The sequence below is a fragment of the Aulonocara stuartgranti genome, assembly GCF_965226115.1.
Source record: "Aulonocara stuartgranti genome assembly, chromosome: 2".
NCBI classification, from domain to species: Eukaryota; Metazoa; Chordata; class Actinopteri; order Cichliformes; family Cichlidae; genus Aulonocara; species Aulonocara stuartgranti.
The window spans coordinates 15,038,599-15,056,689 of NC_138940.1; the positions used below are offsets into that span (position 1 = coordinate 15,038,599).

Genomic DNA, 18,091 nt, shown 5'->3' on the forward strand with positions numbered 1-18,091 from the left:
GTTGAAGGCCGTCTTCCACTCGTCCCCCTCGCGGATGCGGACCAGGTGATAAGCATTGCGGAGATCAAGTTTGGTGAAATGAGTGGCTCCTTGAAGGAGTTCAGAAGCTGAGGCGAGCAGAGGTAGAGGATATTTGTTTTTGATAGTGATTTTGTTCAGTCCCCGATAGTCAATGCAGGGGCGTAGGGTCTTATCTTTCTTTTCAACAAAAAAGAAGCCTGGGCCCAAGGGAGAGGTGGAGGGACGGATGATGCCTGCTGCCAGGGAGTCGGTAATGTAGCGCTCCATAGACTCGCGCTCAGGTTTCGAGATACTGTAGAGTCGGCTAGTGGGCAAGGGGGCGCCTGGGAGCAAATCAATCCCGCAGTCGTACGGACGATGGGGGGGCAGCGATTGGGCCCCGTCTTTGCTAAAGACTCGACCTAGATCATGATATTCAGTGGGCACGGTTGACAAGTCGGGGCGAGTGGGCGGCCCCGCAGGATCGTCTGACATGCAACCCGGCACCGCAGAGCGTAAACACTGCTCATGGCAACGGGTGCTCCACCCCACGACAAATCCCTTGGCCCAATCAATCTGTGGATTGTGTCGCTGGAACCAGGGAAATCCCAAAACTAAGGGTGTATCAGGTGCCTTGAAGAGAAACAGGAACATCTGTTCAGTGTGATTGCCGGAGAGAGTGAGTGTGATTTCTTGAGTGCGGTGAGTGATAGCAGCTAAAGGCCTGCCATTAAGCGCCAGTGTTGGTCAAGTTACTTGAAAAAGGTAATCAGTAACTAATTACCGATTACTTCCCCAAAAAAGTAATCCCGTTACTTTACTGATTACTTATTTTCAAAAGTAATTAATTACTTAGTGACTTAGTTACTTTTTAAAAACACGATTTACAACCTGAATAGGTGATAAAACGATAGATCTTTCAGCCCAATTCTACTTTTTCTGCATAATCCATCATACAAAATGTAATCAAATGGAAAAGTGTCTTTTTAAAATTTGTTTTATTAGTTTTAACCTTTTAACTTTATGCATCAAGCAAAAATTTAATTATATGCAACATTCTCTGACTGGAAGAAATTTGTTTAACACTTAAACTTATTTTCTGCACATTCCAGCACATAAATTTTTTTTGTGTGTGTTTACACTGTCTTTCAAATAGATGCAAGTAAAACACAGCAGGAAATATATAAAATCAAAGACTAGCGGTCCTGTTGCTCTATTTTCACCTGTAAAGCAGGAGTGGCGTAGGTGGAGGTTTGCCCTGGTACAGGTGTGCCACAGCGGTCAGTGGAAGAATCCGCGAGTTTCTCTGTGAGTTTCCCATTACGTCGTAGCGCACTCGGTGCTTGCTTGGAAGTTTAGGGGTGCTTTTTTCACTGTAAAAAGAAGTTTTCTCATCCAAAAAACTTTGTTCAGCTCCCGAGTCTATTAGTGCATCACAAGAATGGGTGCAGGAAAGAAACCATAATTTAGCGTGGCAGCTGAGGTGGAGGAATGTATTCACCGGTGCACCCGTCAGTATCCCCACCTTTACTGACAGGCTGAGTCTTTTAGCCGTGAGGGATAGGCGTCCTCGAAATGCCCCTTCTTCCCACACACAAAACACTCACCCACCAGTTGTCTTCTGCTCCGGGTGAATTTAGTCCGTCCCAGCTGCATGGGTTGCTCCTCGTCAGCAGGTGAGTCCGGTCCCTCCTCTCTCCACTCGAGAGATGGGAGTCCAGCCGGAACTACGCCCCCTACTGACCTTCGCCCATCTCCAGTCCGCCTGCCAAACTCCCGCATATGGTCGTCTAGACTGATACACATGTTAACCAGGGCACTTAACGATTTAGGAAGCTCTTTAGTGGCCAACTCACGTTTGACATTCTCATTTAAGCTGTTTAGGAATGCTCCCCATAGCGCCTTTTCCTCCCAGCCCGTCTCCTCGGCCAAGATCCAAAAGTCCACGGAGAAGTCTGCCACGCTCCACCGGCCCTGCTTTAAAGTAACCATGCGATGAGCAGCACTGTCAGGGTTAGATCTTTTGTCAAACACACACCGAAATTTGCTCAAAAAAATCACTATATGAGATGGAAGGTTGGGCGCTCAGGACTGCTTGAGCCCAGAGCAGTGCTCGTCCGGTCATGAGCTCCACCATGAGGGTGATCTTAGCAATATCAGAGGCATAAGCTCGAGTCTGCTGCCTAAAAATCAGAGAGCACTGAGTCAAAAATCCCCGGCTTTTGTCCAAATCTCCACTGAATTTTTCAGGTACAGGTAATGTGTGTTCTCGCTGTGGCGGAGGTGGAGATGGAGGAAGGGGACAGGCCGCTGATACATTTAGAAGCTCTACTGGTGGTTGTGGTTGTGTAGGGGGCTCTGGTGGATGAACGAGTGCTCTAGGTGTAGCAAGCAACATACCTTTCAGTTCAGATACCACCTGTAGTAGCGCGGACTGCTCCTCAGCCACATGCTGCAGCATCTTTTCATGCCGTTCCAACCGTTCAGTTTGAAGCGCGAGCTCCATTGCTGGCTGGATTGTTCTGTCACGGGTAATGGGAAAATACGGACTCAGTCGCGGAGCTCTGGATGCGAAGTACACAGTGTGTTTATTTACAGTGCCCAAAAACAGTCTCAAAACACAAAGTGAAGTGCAAAGTCCAACAGTGATCTTCTCCAAACTCCCAGGTGCACCGCAGGTGAGTTTCCAAAGTGATTATCCGAGTGTGTGTTCTGCTCCGATAGCTTAATCCCGCGGGCTCCTTTTCTCCAACCTCCAGCTCCGTATCTCTTCCTCCTACAAACGAGCGAAAACAACAGGTGAGAAGGCTAGCCAGCTAAAGCTAAGTTGCAAGTCACAAAACACTCTTTACTACCGCGCTTCAAGTAAAATCCAGCATCGACTGCCATCTGGACACACTGTTAAATACCTCAGCCCACAACGAAGGATGATTAGTGACAGCTGGGTGGCAAATTAGGTGCAGGTGTGTCACCGCTGGGTGGAGGAGGAGGAGAGAGAGAAACACACGCACACATATACACACAGGCAGGTCGCCCGGGAAGGACCGTCCGACCATGACAGTCGTGTTCGTTTTTTACAAATTAAAAAACTCATAAATATTCTGTTTTACATCCAATGGCCTCGAGGCCTGATGACATCCTCCACACTATGCACTTGAACATATAAAAGTGAAGAGCACCTCTTTCGTTGAATTTTGAGTGTTTTAATCAACTTTGTTGTTCCCGGTTACAAATCACCGCTATAGAAAATGAATGGCAATCCACCCTCACTTTGGAAATGTCTTGCAAATTCGGCAACCCCCCCCCCCCCCCAAAAAAACAAACCAGACTCTAAAATCACCAAATCCTTTAAATTTAAGAAAATAAAATAGTTGTGTAAATAACAGAGCAAATTAAAGCACATTGGCATTTTTGAGTGGCTGACCTATTGATGGAGCAGACACACATGAAAAAGCATATTGATCTTCTTATCTGACTGAAGCGTAAACAGCAAACAAACATGTCCTCCTAAAGGTCTGTCTTGTTAGATTTAGAATATTGAAATGACGGATGCTTGTTAACCATATGACTCCTATTGGGGAGCGCTCACAGTATGTACTTACATTACATTTGATTTATTGCTGATACCTTGCTACACACAATGATAGCATCCTTCATACAGTGGGGCAAAAAAGTATTTAGTCAGCCACCGATTGTGCAAGTTCCCCCACCTAAGATGATGACAGAGGTCAGTAATTTGCACCAGAGGTACACTTCAACTGTGAGAGACAGAATGTGAAAAAAAAATCCATGAATTCACATGGTAGGATTTGTAAAGAATTTATTCGTAAATTAGGGTGGAAAATAAGTATTTGGTCACCTCAAACAAGGAAAATCTCTGGCTCTCACAGACCTGTAACGTCTTCTGTAAGAAGCTTTTCTGTCCCTCACTCGTTACCTGTATGAATGGCACCTGTTTGAACTCATCATCTGTATAAAAGACACCTGCCCACAGCCTCAAACAGTCAGACTCCAAACTCCGCCATGGCCAAGACCAAAGAGCTTTCGAAGGACACCAGGAAAAGTATTGTAGACCTGCACCAGACTGGGAAGAGTGAATCTACAATAGGCAAGCAGCTTGGTGTGAAAAAATCAACTGTGGGAGCAATCATCAGAAAATGGAAGACATACAAGACCACTGATAATCTCCCTCGATCTGGGGCTCCACGCAAGATCTCATCCCGTGGGGTCAAAATGATCATGAGAACGGTGAGCAAAGATCCAAGAACCACACGGGGAGCCCTGGTGAATGACCTGCAGAGAGCTGGGACCAAAGTAACAAAGGTCACCATCAGTAACACACTACAACAGCAGGGAATCAAATCCCGCAGTGCCAGACGTGTTCCGCTGCTGAAGCCAGTGCATGTCCAGGCCCGTCTGAAGTTTGCCAGAGAGCACATGGATGATACAGCAGAGGATTGGGAGACTGTCATGTGGTCAGATGAAACCAAAGTAGAACTTTTGGTATAAACTCAACTCGTCGTGTTTGGAGGAAGAAGAATACTGAGTTGCATCCCAAGAACACCATACCTACTGTGAAGCATGGGGGTGGAAACATCATGCTATGGGGCTGTTTTTCTGCCAAGGGGACAGGACGACTGATCCGTGTTAAGGACAGAATGAATGGGGCCATGTATCGTGAGATTTTGAGCCAAAACCTCCTTCCATCAGTGAGAACTTTGAAGATGAAACGAGGCTGGGTCTTCCAACAGGACAATGATCCAAAACACACCGCCCAGGCAACAAAGGAGTGGCTCCGTAAGAAGCATTTGAAAGTCCTGGAGTGGCCTAGCCAGTCTCCAGACCTCAACCCCATAGAAAATCTGTGGCGGGAGTTGAAAGTCCGTGTTGCTCGGCGACAGCCCCAAAACATCACTGCTCTCGAGAAGATCTGCATGGAGGAATGGGCCAAAATACCAGCTACTGTGTGTGCAAACCTGGTAAAGACGTATAGTAAACGTTTGACCTCTGTTATTGCCAACAAAGGTTATGTTACAAAGTATTGAGTTGTATTTTTGTTATTGACCAAATACTTATTTTCCACCCTGATTTACGAATAAATTCTTTACAAATCCTACCATGTGGATTCATGGATTTTTTTTTCACATTCTGTCTCTCACAGTTGAAGTGTACCTCTGGTGCAAATTACTGACCTCTGTCATCATTTTAGGTGGGGGAACTTGCACAATCGGTGGCTGACTAAATACTTTTTTGCCCCACTGTAGGTTAAAGTGAGTCTGAGGCAAGTGTCTAACATGGGCTGTGTGAAATTTTCATCTTACACACAATAAACAGAACATTGCACAAGCCGTACTTAACACTTGTTTTACACACATAATACCCACAGACGCAGTGGGAAGTATCCCATCTGTGGGGCACCAGATAGCACTTGTAACACTTGAGATCTCTCATGTAAACACACACACCCATACACTTTTAGCCGAACCACATCTTCTGTATTTGTGTCACACATACTTACACAGTCAGCCTACTAGATCATGTGCACTCTAATTACAAAATCGTCAGGTCATCGGCAGACCTCCCACTCAAATAGAAAGCCTGGGACTTGAATGAGTAAGTATTAGCTTATTACAGTTCACAATGCAGCAGGAGAGTTTCCACATAAATATCCCCAAATTAAGCACTCCAAGAGCAAACATATTCAAGGAATATGTGCCCCAGTGAACAGCAGTAACATGATTTACAGTTTTTTCCCCCATTTCCCAAAACTATTTACTTTCAATTTGTTCAAAGGCTGGGGGCTTGTTTACATCTCGGGAAAGACTCAGTACTTTGGATGAAGCTCTAATGTTGGTATAAAAATGCATTTTGGCATTTTAACATTGTTGATTACATTGCCAAAGCCTGGTACTCCAATGCATGCAAAATGCTGTTTATGAGAAACTGCATGAGGAATGATTTCCCCAACCTTGTTTTTGAAGGAAGGATATTGAGTCTACGGCTACTATACTCAAATAGTTGTTGATGAAAAAACAGCTCAGTTTCTAACCAGGTGTTTTATGTCCTACATCTATAGTGCTGTTCAGTAAAGGTGAGCATTTTAATGTTATAGTAATGGTTTTTAGAGCTTGGAGTCCCAAATAAAGTGCTTAGCTGAAATAGTTTTGCTAAACTGAGTTTTAGGATGAATTTAGATGGGAGCAGAGTTGGCAAAAGTAGAGACATTCTGTAGTTAAGTAGAAGTACAGGTACTAGTGTTAAAGTAAAAGTTGAAATACTGAATCAACTTCTTTACTCAAGTAAAAGTGAAAAACACTGGCTCTGAAATCTACTCAAAGCAAGAAAGTAAAAATAGCTCCTTGAAGGAAAATTCTACCACCTGTTTCTATTAAAGTAATAATAAAGTTACAGTCCCAGTAGATATTCTTAATGTACAAGCTGTGATCAGCTGACCTGCTGCGCTTAGTGGATTTACACAAGTGAAGTCGACCAGATGTCAGCAGTTGTTTTTTTGAGTTTGCCTGGCTGATTTCCATCCTCTACACTGACAGTACACTGTTCATACTGTCTTTATATTAGACAGTATAAAGTTGGTATGAAGGTGGAATTCAGCGAATGAATCTAAGCATCATCCACTTAACTTCAAATTCATATCTGCTAACTCTGACACACACTGTTCTTTACTTTAAATCTATCACAGTACAGTAAACTAATCTGTTCATCCTGCACTAACCTGCAGAGGATTTTCATGCAACCTTTAAACAGTTAGTCTATCTCAGTTTTTTTGGCAGCATGTTTCACAATATGAAAAAACATAATGTCACATGTACAGACCCAAAATCTGATTTAAAAACATGAGAACTTACATGTACACTTTAAATTTCCAGTTCATCAAATCCCACTGAGCAGTCCTTTACTTTAAATCTAACCTATCTTCTTCCTCTCCTGTCTCTCTTATCTTTCTCCCTCTCTGAGTGAAGTTAGCTCTCTTTCTTTTCTCTCCTTGTGAAATACATCAGCTGGACCTTTAGCTAGCAATACACAGTACCACTGATGTTTGTTGAGCTGTTAGAAACATTACATTTGAAATTACCTGCCCCTTAAAAAATATCACTCCCTTTATTTTGATTCTTCTTTTGTAGGGCTAGCAAAATGTTCAAGTACCACAACCGCAACTTTTGGTTTTGTGCCAAAAAGTTAAAAAAAAAAAACAACCCAAAATTTTTTTTAGTTAAATAAATCAAAATAACAGCCCACTTTAACCCCTGAATATGGCACACAGTTTTTCCTCTTTCATCTCTTTTTGTGCCACATGACCTGGTGATTAATACATGAACAAGATTTTCTTTCTTGTCTTACTGTTTAGACTCAAATCGGTTTGGTATTTGAAGGCTCGCAGTGATAAAATAATGATTCCCCTCAAATTTGTTAAACCAAAAGTAGTACATGTTGAAAATGTAAGGACTAGAAAGTACAGATATTTATTTAAGAATGTAGGGAGTAAATGTAAAAAGTTGTCAGAAAAGTACAGATATCTGAAAATTTTACTTAAGCACAATAACAAAGTATTTGTACTTTGTTACTTCCACCCTCTTAACAGGAGTTATGCAGCTTCTTGTTAATTACTGGCTCTTTAGTCTGTAAGGCCCTTTGTCTAAACTAAAAACGTAATTCCCATTAATTGCGTTATCAGTCGTGGTCCAAGAAAGACCAAATTCTGAGCTGGTAACAGAGGTCACAAAGTATAAATCTGTGGGGAAAGTTAAGACACATCTGGCAAGTTTCCCAAACATGGATTATGCCTAGTCCCAGACTAAAAGAAAGGCCCAGAAAACCTCCACAGAAAAAAAATCGATGGTCTAGGACAAGGCTTAATCAATGGCATAATCCAATCTGAGTCATCGAGATCACAGTTGATATCGTAAAATGTCAAACTTCAAAAGCTGAGGGATTATCCTCATCTGTATTCATTCTATTCTAATTGTTTCAGCATTTTTCCCAAAAGAATTATGTGGGGAATTTGGGGGCTTTGCATGGTTCTAATCAACTTATTGTCCCTTTAACATTTGCCAAGCAGACTGTTATACACAAGCCACAATGGCATAAACAGAAGAAAAGACAGAAATGTGATTGTGAAACTTGATGATATAAAGTTGAGCTGCTATAAGAACTGTCAACATGAAGATTTAAATGTGCTCCAATAGTGGAAACACATATTTTGTCAAAATTGTTGGGCTGAAAATGTCAGGATAAATGTTTTTTATAAATAAGGATTATTTTTATCTTTGGTGGCATTACTTTATTGAACTGAAGTGAAACAAACCCAAATCTACAGTTATAGCAAGAGCTTGCTACGGAGCAGTTTTAATATTGCTTTTCAGGACACAGAAACCTCTTTTTGCCGTGAACAAGTTTTGATAAACCCTTTATATGCTACCTTCCAAACAAGAATAAACAAGACAAGCTTAGAAACTAGCTGAGCACAGTGGATCACAAAAAAGCAAATATAAAGCAGGATACTTAAAGAAACAACAGAAATGATTGTTTTTGATCATTTTGATGATCCTGTCATGTCAATATGGACCAAAATCTCTGGCAAATGTTTCCATTACCTTGTTGAATCTGTGTCATGGACAAGTAAGGCAGTTCTGAAGTCAAAAGGCAGACGAACCTAGTAACGAGATGTAACTAATAAAATGGCTGATCAATGTAATGAGATGAAATCATGTGCTTATTGCTTAAGAGTAGTGTGCCACATTGGACGAGATACTTGTACTGGTTCCTAGGAACAGTTATGTATTTGTATTTGTCAAAGGTGCACAACAAGGCTTAGTGTGGAGTAAGAACAGGAGAAGGACGAGGAGGCTCAGAGATGGTCAAAGGTGGAAGGACAGCCTTACAACAAACAAGAGCAAAACAGTCTTTACAGGTGCTGACAGAGGATCACAAAAGTCGTTAGAACTCAGTACTCAACAGAGCAGCTGTCTGGCAGATAGATTGAGTCTTACGTAGGACTGGTTCAAGAACACAATCAGTCTATGAAATAGCTGGCTGAACACAGTGAACTGATCCAAAACACACATAATTAACACAGATGGGTTTTCTCTCAGAGAGCTTAGCTTACAGTTTGTGAAAGTTGCTGAGAATGCCCTAGACATGCCTGATGGCCGAGCCTTTGGTAGTTCAGGCAGCCTTGGTGAGGGGGATGAACTGGGTGCCAAGTTATTGCCAAGAACTAAAAAAAAAGACTGCTCTGGTGTGAGACTGTAGTACTCAGGCTGACGCATGGTTTGCCGATGGCTGCCCACGGAGAATGAGGAGGTGGTTCTGTGCATTGTGGTCAGACTGTTCTGTGGAGCGGAGACTGAGGCCCCAAATGCAGACAACACAAAGGGAGAGAAGGGAGCCACGGAGGTACACAAACATGGAGACAAGAAACTGAAGACATATAGAAAGGGAAACACTGATGGAAACTAAACAACCAAATTAAACCAGTCAGTAGAGGTAAAAAACATAATCAGAATCACATAAGCACAAGAAAACTATTAACCCGGCAGTAGAAAAACTTGGAAAAAGTATAGTACAAACCAGAAATGGACACAGGAAAGGGACTATCAAAATAAAACAGGAAACATAACAAAATAACCTGACACTGAGACAGAGACAGGCATAACACTGAACACAGGGAAGGCATATAAACAAAACCTAAGACTGGAAATCAAGAGATACTAAATAACTTAGGGAGCAAGAAATACAGAAACTAAATAATAGGAATATTAAGTCACAGAATATAACATAGAAATTCAGAACCACTGGGTCACTAGACCAAGGTACCTAACTTCATTGTACATTGTACATTGTACAACCCAAAAAACTCATTAAAAACTCATTAATATCAAAGCTGAATGTTTTTGGAAGTAGTTTTTAGTTTGTTTTTAGTTTTAGCTATTTTAGGGGGATATCTGTGTGTGCAGGTGACTATTACTGTGCATAATTATTAGGCAACTTAACAAAAAACAAATATATACCCATTTCAATTATTTATTTTTACCAGTGAAACCAATATAACATCTCCACACTCAAAAGCCTGCCATCCATGGATTCTGTCAGTGTTTTGATCTGTTCACCATCAACATTGCGTGCAGCAGCAACCACAGCCTCCCAGACACTGTTCAGAGAGGTGTACTGTTTTCCCTCCTTGTAAATCTCACATTTGATGATGGACCACAGGTTCTCAATGGGGATCAGATCAGGTGAACAAGGAGGCCATGTCATTAGTTTTTCTTCTGTTATACCCTTTCTTGCCAGCCACGCTGTGGAGTACTTGGACGCGTGTGATGGAGCATTGTCCTGCATGAAAATCATGTTTTTCTTGAAGGATGCAGACTTCTTCCTGTACCACTGCTTGAAGAAGGTGTCTTCCAGAAACTGGCAGTAGGACTGGGAGTTGAGCTTGACTCCATCCTCAACCCGAAAAGGCCCCACAAGCTCATCTTTGATGATACCAGCCCAAACCAGTACTCCACCTCCACCTTGCTGGCGTCTGAGTCGGACTGGAGCTCTCTGCCCTTTACCAATCCAGCCATGGGCCCATCCATCTGGCCCATCAAGACTCACTCTCATTTCATCAGTCCATAAAACCTGAGAAAAACCAGTCTTGAGATATTTCTTGGCCCAGTCTTGACGTTTCAGCTTGTGTGTCTTGTTCAGTGGTGGTTGTCTTTCAGCCTTTCTTACCTTGGCCATGTCTCTGAGTATTGCACACCTTGTGCTTTTGGGCACTCCAGTGATGTTGCAGCTCTGAAATATGGCCAAACTGGTGGCAAGTGGCATCTTGGCAGCTGCACGCTTGACTTTTCTCATTTCATGGGCAGATATTTTGCGCCTTGGTTTTTCCACACGCTTCTTGCGACCCTGTTGACTATTTTGAATGAAACGCTTGATTTTTCAATGATCACGCTTCAGAAGCTTTGCAATTTTGAGACTGCTGCATCCCTCTGCAAGATATCTCACTATTTTTGACTTTTCTGAGCCTGTCAAGTCCTTCTTTTGACCCATTTTGCCAAAAGAAAGGAAGTTGCCTAATAATTATGCACACCTGATATAGGGTGTTGATGTCATTAGACCACACCCCTTCTCATTACAGAGATGCACACCACCTAATATGCTTAATTGATAGTAGGCTTTCAAGCCTATACATCTTGGAGTAAGACAACATGCATGAAGAGGATGATGTGGACAAAATACTCATTTGCCTAATAATTCTGCACTCCCTGTATTAAATACACTGCCAGTTAAACTACTATTGGCCTAAATTCCAGATTCTTGACAAACAGAATGCAACAGTTCATGTTCCCATACTAAAAGAGTGTTATTAGATTACAGGTCAGAGAAATCACATTGACTTAGAAAACATTCCAGGTCTTTATAAGGGACTCCATTGAGTAGATTGTTAATTAAAATTTGACTAAGGATCCAATAACAGACACTGATTTAGACCATATTAAAAATGCATGAGGGTTGCCATGGTAATCTGTTAACATCCACCAGAGTAATCACATGCAAATGAGCTACATCCAGGGAGGATTTTCTCTTTTTTGTACTTTTCTTATACCCAGAAGCATTTGCAATGAGACTAGATAATTTAAGTCCCACTGCAGGAAAAAAAAAAGTCATGTACTGTTAAAACCACTCCACACACAGCTTTTGCAGTGTATTTACAGTTCACGGTCACAGGTTATAGGATAATAACAGTTTGTTGGTCTCCAACAGACACATGATTAATCAAAGTCAAATCTACCAGATGAGAAAGAAAAATAGATTTGTGTCTCTCTTACTGGAGATTAACATGGATGAATTCCTGTTAACACTGCTCAGATGTACATTTGAACCACTCAAATTATGTGAAGTGGGCCTGTGAGTTAATTAGTTACCTGTTACTCATCATATGCAAAAACCATTAATGATCATATGTTTTCTTTTCTAATACACCACCATTCAGGATAACCTGTGCTTTGTGCAATCACCAAAAGGACATTTTGTCATGACCTTTGTCATGTAATGTGGAGTAAAGAGAGACGATTGGTTGACTAGATATTAGAGATAGAGAGGTGGGGCGAGTGGGTACTTGACAGTATAAACTGGGATGCCTGCAGGTGGTGGGTCAGTCTCTGGCAAGATGAGCAGTTCAAAGGATTGGATTTGCAGAAGTTGACATTTCTAAATCCCAATAGAGGTGCCAAGGGGAGATTGGCCACAATGAACTTATAGATTGGACTTGGATTTGACTGTAATTCAAATGGTATTCAGGAGTGACTGATGAGATTTGACCTGCAAGGCTTTTTTTTTTTGTTTGTTTGTTTTGTTTTGTTTTTCAGTAGATCAGAGGTTCTGACTATTTCATGAACTGCAGTGAGACTGAGTTATATATGAAGAATACAGAGATTGTTGTCACATGTGGCACACGACCAGTACTTTCCAGAAAATCCTGCAGATCTTTTATTATCTAGGCCTCTTGATAGCCTCCCTGATCTGTTCTCTTCTTTTCATCGGCTTTTGTAATGTCATTGTTGTGCCATATTTTCTCTGCTTATTGTTGAGTGCCCTCACTGCATTCCATGGTATATTTAATTCTTTTTTTTTTCGTTGCACCTCTCCTTTGTCTGATACCTTTCAACAAAGACATCCCTTTGATACTTGGTAAGCTCTTTGCAGACTATGTCTGGAAGAAGCAAATGTAAAGGAATTCCTACTAGAACAGCTGAACTTGATGATATATCTTATGAGGTGTGCTGACTTTTGTATCCGTTGTATTAAACAGTATGTAAAAAAAAAAGTTGAAGTGAAGAAAAACCTCTAGTTAAGTCTGTTACACGAAGAGGCAGAAATGTTGGATTCCCTGTGCAGCATAGCTCACCATTTCCAGTCCATATGCAGACCACATATGGAACATATGCTAAGGCATATGTGAAACATGAGGTCCTCTCTTTAAGCAGTACCTGTGTGTTTCAGGCAGGCACAATTGCATTCAAGGCACATCCTATTTGCATGTGTGAATAATTTAGCATATTAACATTTCTAGAATCTTTCATCAAGCCTCAGGTGGCATGGTTGCATCTGTCTCATATGTGCTCTACTAATAACATGAAGCAGAAAGGGGCAGCTGGGGCCTTAGACTCAGCACATATGAACTGCATTCAATGAAAAAGTCTAATCCACTGGCATCCATACAGCCACTGGATTTGACTGTGATATGTTTGACACTCTTGGAGTTTGATATGATTTTCTTATTAAAATCTGCCTCTTATATAACGATTACCTCAGGGCAAGACCTGAACATCAGGTGCATTCATGAATTGGACCTCTAAGCACCTAAGGGGTCTGGCTGTGCTCTAGATCTCTTTATCTCAGAGGTGCATCTAAATAGGCCGTAAATGGTCAATTATTGTGATCACGCATGATTCCTCCTTAAGTTATGACACACGCAAACATTGCCATTTTTTATTTTTTATTTTTTTTAAAAAAGGACTTTCAGAAATAATCAAATTAATTAAACTGGAGATACCCCCCCCCCCCCCCCCCCTCCTAAAAAGAGCAGTTTCTATTTCTATGAATTAAAATAAAAACATACATGTCATTTAGTTTTTCTTACAGGGATGTCATTTTTGGTCATGGAATACTAGCATAATGCTATGTTTCATATTGATTGGTTGGTTAAAGATTTCTGAAAGGTCCCAAACAGTATCCCTTGATGGTATCTGTTTGGCAGTGATAATGATTGCTTTGAGGCAACAGTGCTAACCACGGTGGCACGGTGTTGTTGTTTTGTTTCTATAAAAAAAAGGACAGAGTACAGACAGATACTAAAGGTGCTAGAGACAATTTTTGCACTCACTGTTACAGAGCACTATTAAGCTATGTTCACCCTGCAAGCGATTCTTAGACCTAGACCTTAACCCTTTAAGACCTACCATAGAACCAAGTCCGCCAGAGCTTATATTATATTTTTACATGCTGTGGAGCCATTTTTGGGAGCATTTCAAGTTGATATACATCAATACAACCATTATAGCCCAGATTTTAATAATATGTATCCATTAAGTGCATAGTAATTACATAAATTGCAAAAAAGTGCAATAAACTACAAAAAAATTGAAAATTGTTTTTGCTTTTTTAACATATATTTGTAGTTAGAGAAATTTAAGAGGCTTATCCCTCAAAACTGTAAATAGAAAAAAGTTGCACAAAATAGTTTCCCACCACAGGAAATTTATTTTGAGTGTCTTCATAGTTTTATTTTTGAAATACACCAATTTTTATAGACTGCAGGAAAAACGAAAATAAATATTATACTGCAAATTTGCAAAAAAGCAGCATGTGCATCAAAATAAACTATTTCCAGCAGTGCAATATGAGTCCTAAGCATCCCAGAAACGACACAGAAAGTCATAAAGTCAAAGATAACTTTTAAAAAGACCAGTATAGGCCCTGAGGCCCTGATGGTAAAAAAGACTACATTTCCGCGAAAATGACGTCACTTCCGGTTTCGGGCAGGTAATGGCGGAAATGCAAAAGTTCGTGCTGACGTCTATTCCAATGTAGGAAGTGTTATGAACAGCTGATCGGATCGGCAAAGCCTGTTTCTGGAATATTATGTTTTTGTTCCTGCAAGCGCTTTTTATGCAGTTTTTGCAAAATTTTATGTGGAAGGAAACTGTGACCTAGGACAAGCTGATGGTATAAGATGTAAGTACAACTCCTCCGGTTTCATATGCAAAAAAAATTATTGCGCTAGCTTACGTGATTGCAGAGCTACCGGGATTTAAAAATAGTTACGTAAAACAGAGCGTGCCTGCTCCGACCGGCTCTAAAGGGTTAAAAAGCAAAGAAAAATTATCCCAATTATTGGGTTCTAAGAATTTTAATAGTTTTTTAGGAGTGCAGATACACAAAAGTGAAGCAGCTTCTTTCATGAGTTACAAAAACCAAATAAAAGTTTATGGTAATTGTTCTAGATTAGTGCGCCTGTCAGTGTGCCCCAGGACAGCTGTGGCTACAATGTAGCTTTCCATTGCCAGAGTATGGGCAGGGATAGCTCAGTAGGTAGAGTGGTGGCCCCATGATCGGAAGGTCGGCGGTTCAACTCCACTGAACGGCTACCCTGAGGTACCCCTGAGCAAGGTACCGTCCCTACACACTGCTCCCCGGGCGCTGCACTGGCGGCTGCCCACTGCTTCACTGGGTGAATGGGTTAAATGCAGAGGAACTATTTCCCTATGGGGACTAACACGCACACTTTACACTTTAGTGTGTGAATGTGTGTGTGAATGACTGAATGTAGTGTAAAGCGCTTTGGGGTCCTTGGGGACTGAGTAAAAAGCGGCAGGCCATTTTTTATTTTAGATTTTAAAGCATGTTCATCTGTTAACCATAGCTGCAGCACTGGTACACAGCATACTCAAATCTTCATTTGACCGTCAGGTCTTACTGTCTTACTTCATTTTAGTAATCCTATTGGTGGAGTGAAAAAAAAATGTATGACTCCCAGTAGAAAGTTGGCTCAGTAGTATCTGGGCAGGCAAGTACCTATTAAATATATTGGCATAGCTTTTGCTATTCATGGATGTTACATAGTATAAAGTACTGCAGGGTACAACAGACAAAGAGCAACAAGTCCATTCTTAATTCTTACATAAATAAATAAATAGATATCATAAACTTTTTATGTTATCTCCTGTGCACAATGGTTATATAATCAGGTGTTCAAGAGATGTTCAGGATTTCACACTTCTAAGCCTTTGTCCTGAGGGCAGAAGTGTGAACAGTCCAGTTCTCCTCTGGACTCTGCGATGGTAGATGCTCTGCAGAGAGGGCAGCGGGGTCCTGGTGATCTTCTCCATAGTTGTTATCACTCTTTGCAGACATTTGCGGTCCATAGCAGTAGTGCTGCCGTGCCATGCAGTAATGAAGCTGGTCAGGGTGCTCTCCACAATGCAGCTGTAGAACCTACAGAGGATATTGGCTGACATACCAAATTTCCTCAGACTCCTCAGGAAATACAGCCGCTGCTGAGCCTTCTTGACCAGCTGTGTGGTGTTCAGTGTCCATCTGAGGACCTCAGTGATGTAGACGCCTAGGTATCTAAAGCTGCTCACCCACCCAGTCACATAGGATGGGGTGTAGGCCGAGTGTTGCCAGCTTGTGAGTGAGTTTCTGTGGGATGACAGTATTCAGGGCTGGACTGGGACAAAAAATCGGCCCGGGCATTTTGACTAGAGACCAGCACATCAGGTATTATAGGAAAAACCATAAAGCCTTTGAACGAAAACCAACACTGTTGTGACAGTGATGTACACTGTCTTGTTGATATATATGTATCAATCTAATAAACTTAATGGTGGAACCCTGAAATTAAGACAGAGAAGACTAGAGGTGACACATGGCCATTACTGAATATTAAAAATAATAAATGACAGATTTAGTGATATTTTCATAAACTATTTATTTACCACATCAATAAACAGAATGACAGGGCAATTTTATTTTTCTAAGATGGCAACCTTAAAAAAGTGAAAGAAAACAGAAAGACAGGTGAGAAAGAATAAAACTTAATTTACTTGTTGATGACATTTTACACACAGTACCGATACAGTATCTAGAAAATGTGGGAAAATACTGGCATCATATACACTACTTACTTCTGAAGAAATTATGATGGGACCCTGATAAACTATGACTATGTACAATAATGGACTTCTATACATTTTTACATCAGATGAAAACATTTGTTGTAAGATTCAGATAATTATTTGTTGAAAGTGAGATATTTTAAATGAAAATAAGAAAGAAAATATTTCTTTGTGCCCCCTTTTCCCTGTTAATGCCCTACCTGGCCCCCTGGCAAAACTCTGCTAGACCCGCCCCTGCACAGTTACCAGCTGTCAGCTATAGAAAAGGATCCTGGTGTTATTTGTCTTTCAGAAACAGTTTATAACTTCCCTTCAACTCATTCATGACACCTAAAAATTAAACCTGTTTCTCCATCACCTGTTCAGCTCTGATGATCCAGTAAGGACATCTCCTGGTTTCATCTTCATCTTTCCCTCTCACCACATATCCAAACCGATATCATGACCAGCAGCTTTAACAGCTGTGGCTTCAACACTCCCATACTAGAAATTAATACTAAATAAATTCTTTTTTTTTTTTTTTTTTTTTTTTTTAAATGACATCAGAAACAGCAGTATGCGACATTACGTGATGGCAGAGCTTCAGTTCATCCTTTGTCATTCCTTTTTTTTTTTTTTTTTTTTTTTTTAATAAATAGGACAGGGGGAATGAATGAGAGAGAGAGGGGGAGAGAAAGAAAGAAAACCAAAGAGGAGAAGAGACGGTGAGAAGGGGGGGGAAGAGAGAGAGAAAAAAAAAAGGAACTCCTGGGTCACCTGTATGGAGGAAAAAAAAAAAACAAACAAACAAAAAAAACAAACAGAGGAGACAGCAAACAACAAAGAGCAACATAATAATAGAGAAAACAAAGCACCATCACAATAAACTAGCTAGTCATAGATATCAATATTTACTAAATAATAAACGATATTGTGCAGCACGCAAGATAGACAGCGCACAGTGTGCTTTGAGGCAGCAGCCAAGAAAGCTTTAGTCCGTGTCTGTGAATACCCATGTGTGCATACCTGTGTGGATCAGCATGCTTGCATTCCAAAGGTTTCTCCATGTAATGATCTGCTAGGGAGTGTGGGGGGGCCACAGCCCCGTCCTCCAGGGTGTGAAGCGGGTATGGAGGAGATCAAAACTCCAGACATCCAGAGGCCCCCAGAACACAAGAGACCATGGAAGACCAACAGAGGGGCAGCCGCGCCACTGTCCCAGTAAGAGCTGAGGAGAGTCCCAATATTAAATAAATTCTAACAACATCGCGCTTAAACGTGCTGCTGTTGTTTAGCGCGACCTCTACTGGTTTCCTCTTTCTGGTGCAAACTGGGCAATAAACAGGAGAGACAGACTTGCGACAGAAAAGCCGATCAGCTGATCATTGATCAGTTTCATGATTGAAGTAGCAACAGGAGAGGGA

General features: G+C 41.2%; 1 protein-coding gene across 1 annotated transcript in view; it reads right to left on the reverse strand.

Annotated features, from left to right (window-relative positions):
- The window catches only part of LOC309689131 (uncharacterized protein), a gene marked incomplete at its 3' end in the record, with an annotated part of 88,117 nt that extends 70,239 nt beyond the window's left edge, over positions 1-17,878 (reverse strand). Inside the window, exon 1 of the mRNA XM_082505323.1 lies at positions 17,694-17,878. Coding sequence (XP_082361449.1) covers positions 17,694-17,734 — 41 coding nt within the window. The 5' untranslated portion in view covers positions 17,735-17,878. The remainder of the gene's footprint in view (positions 1-17,693) is intronic.
- Between the last annotated feature and the right edge of the window lie 213 nt (positions 17,879-18,091).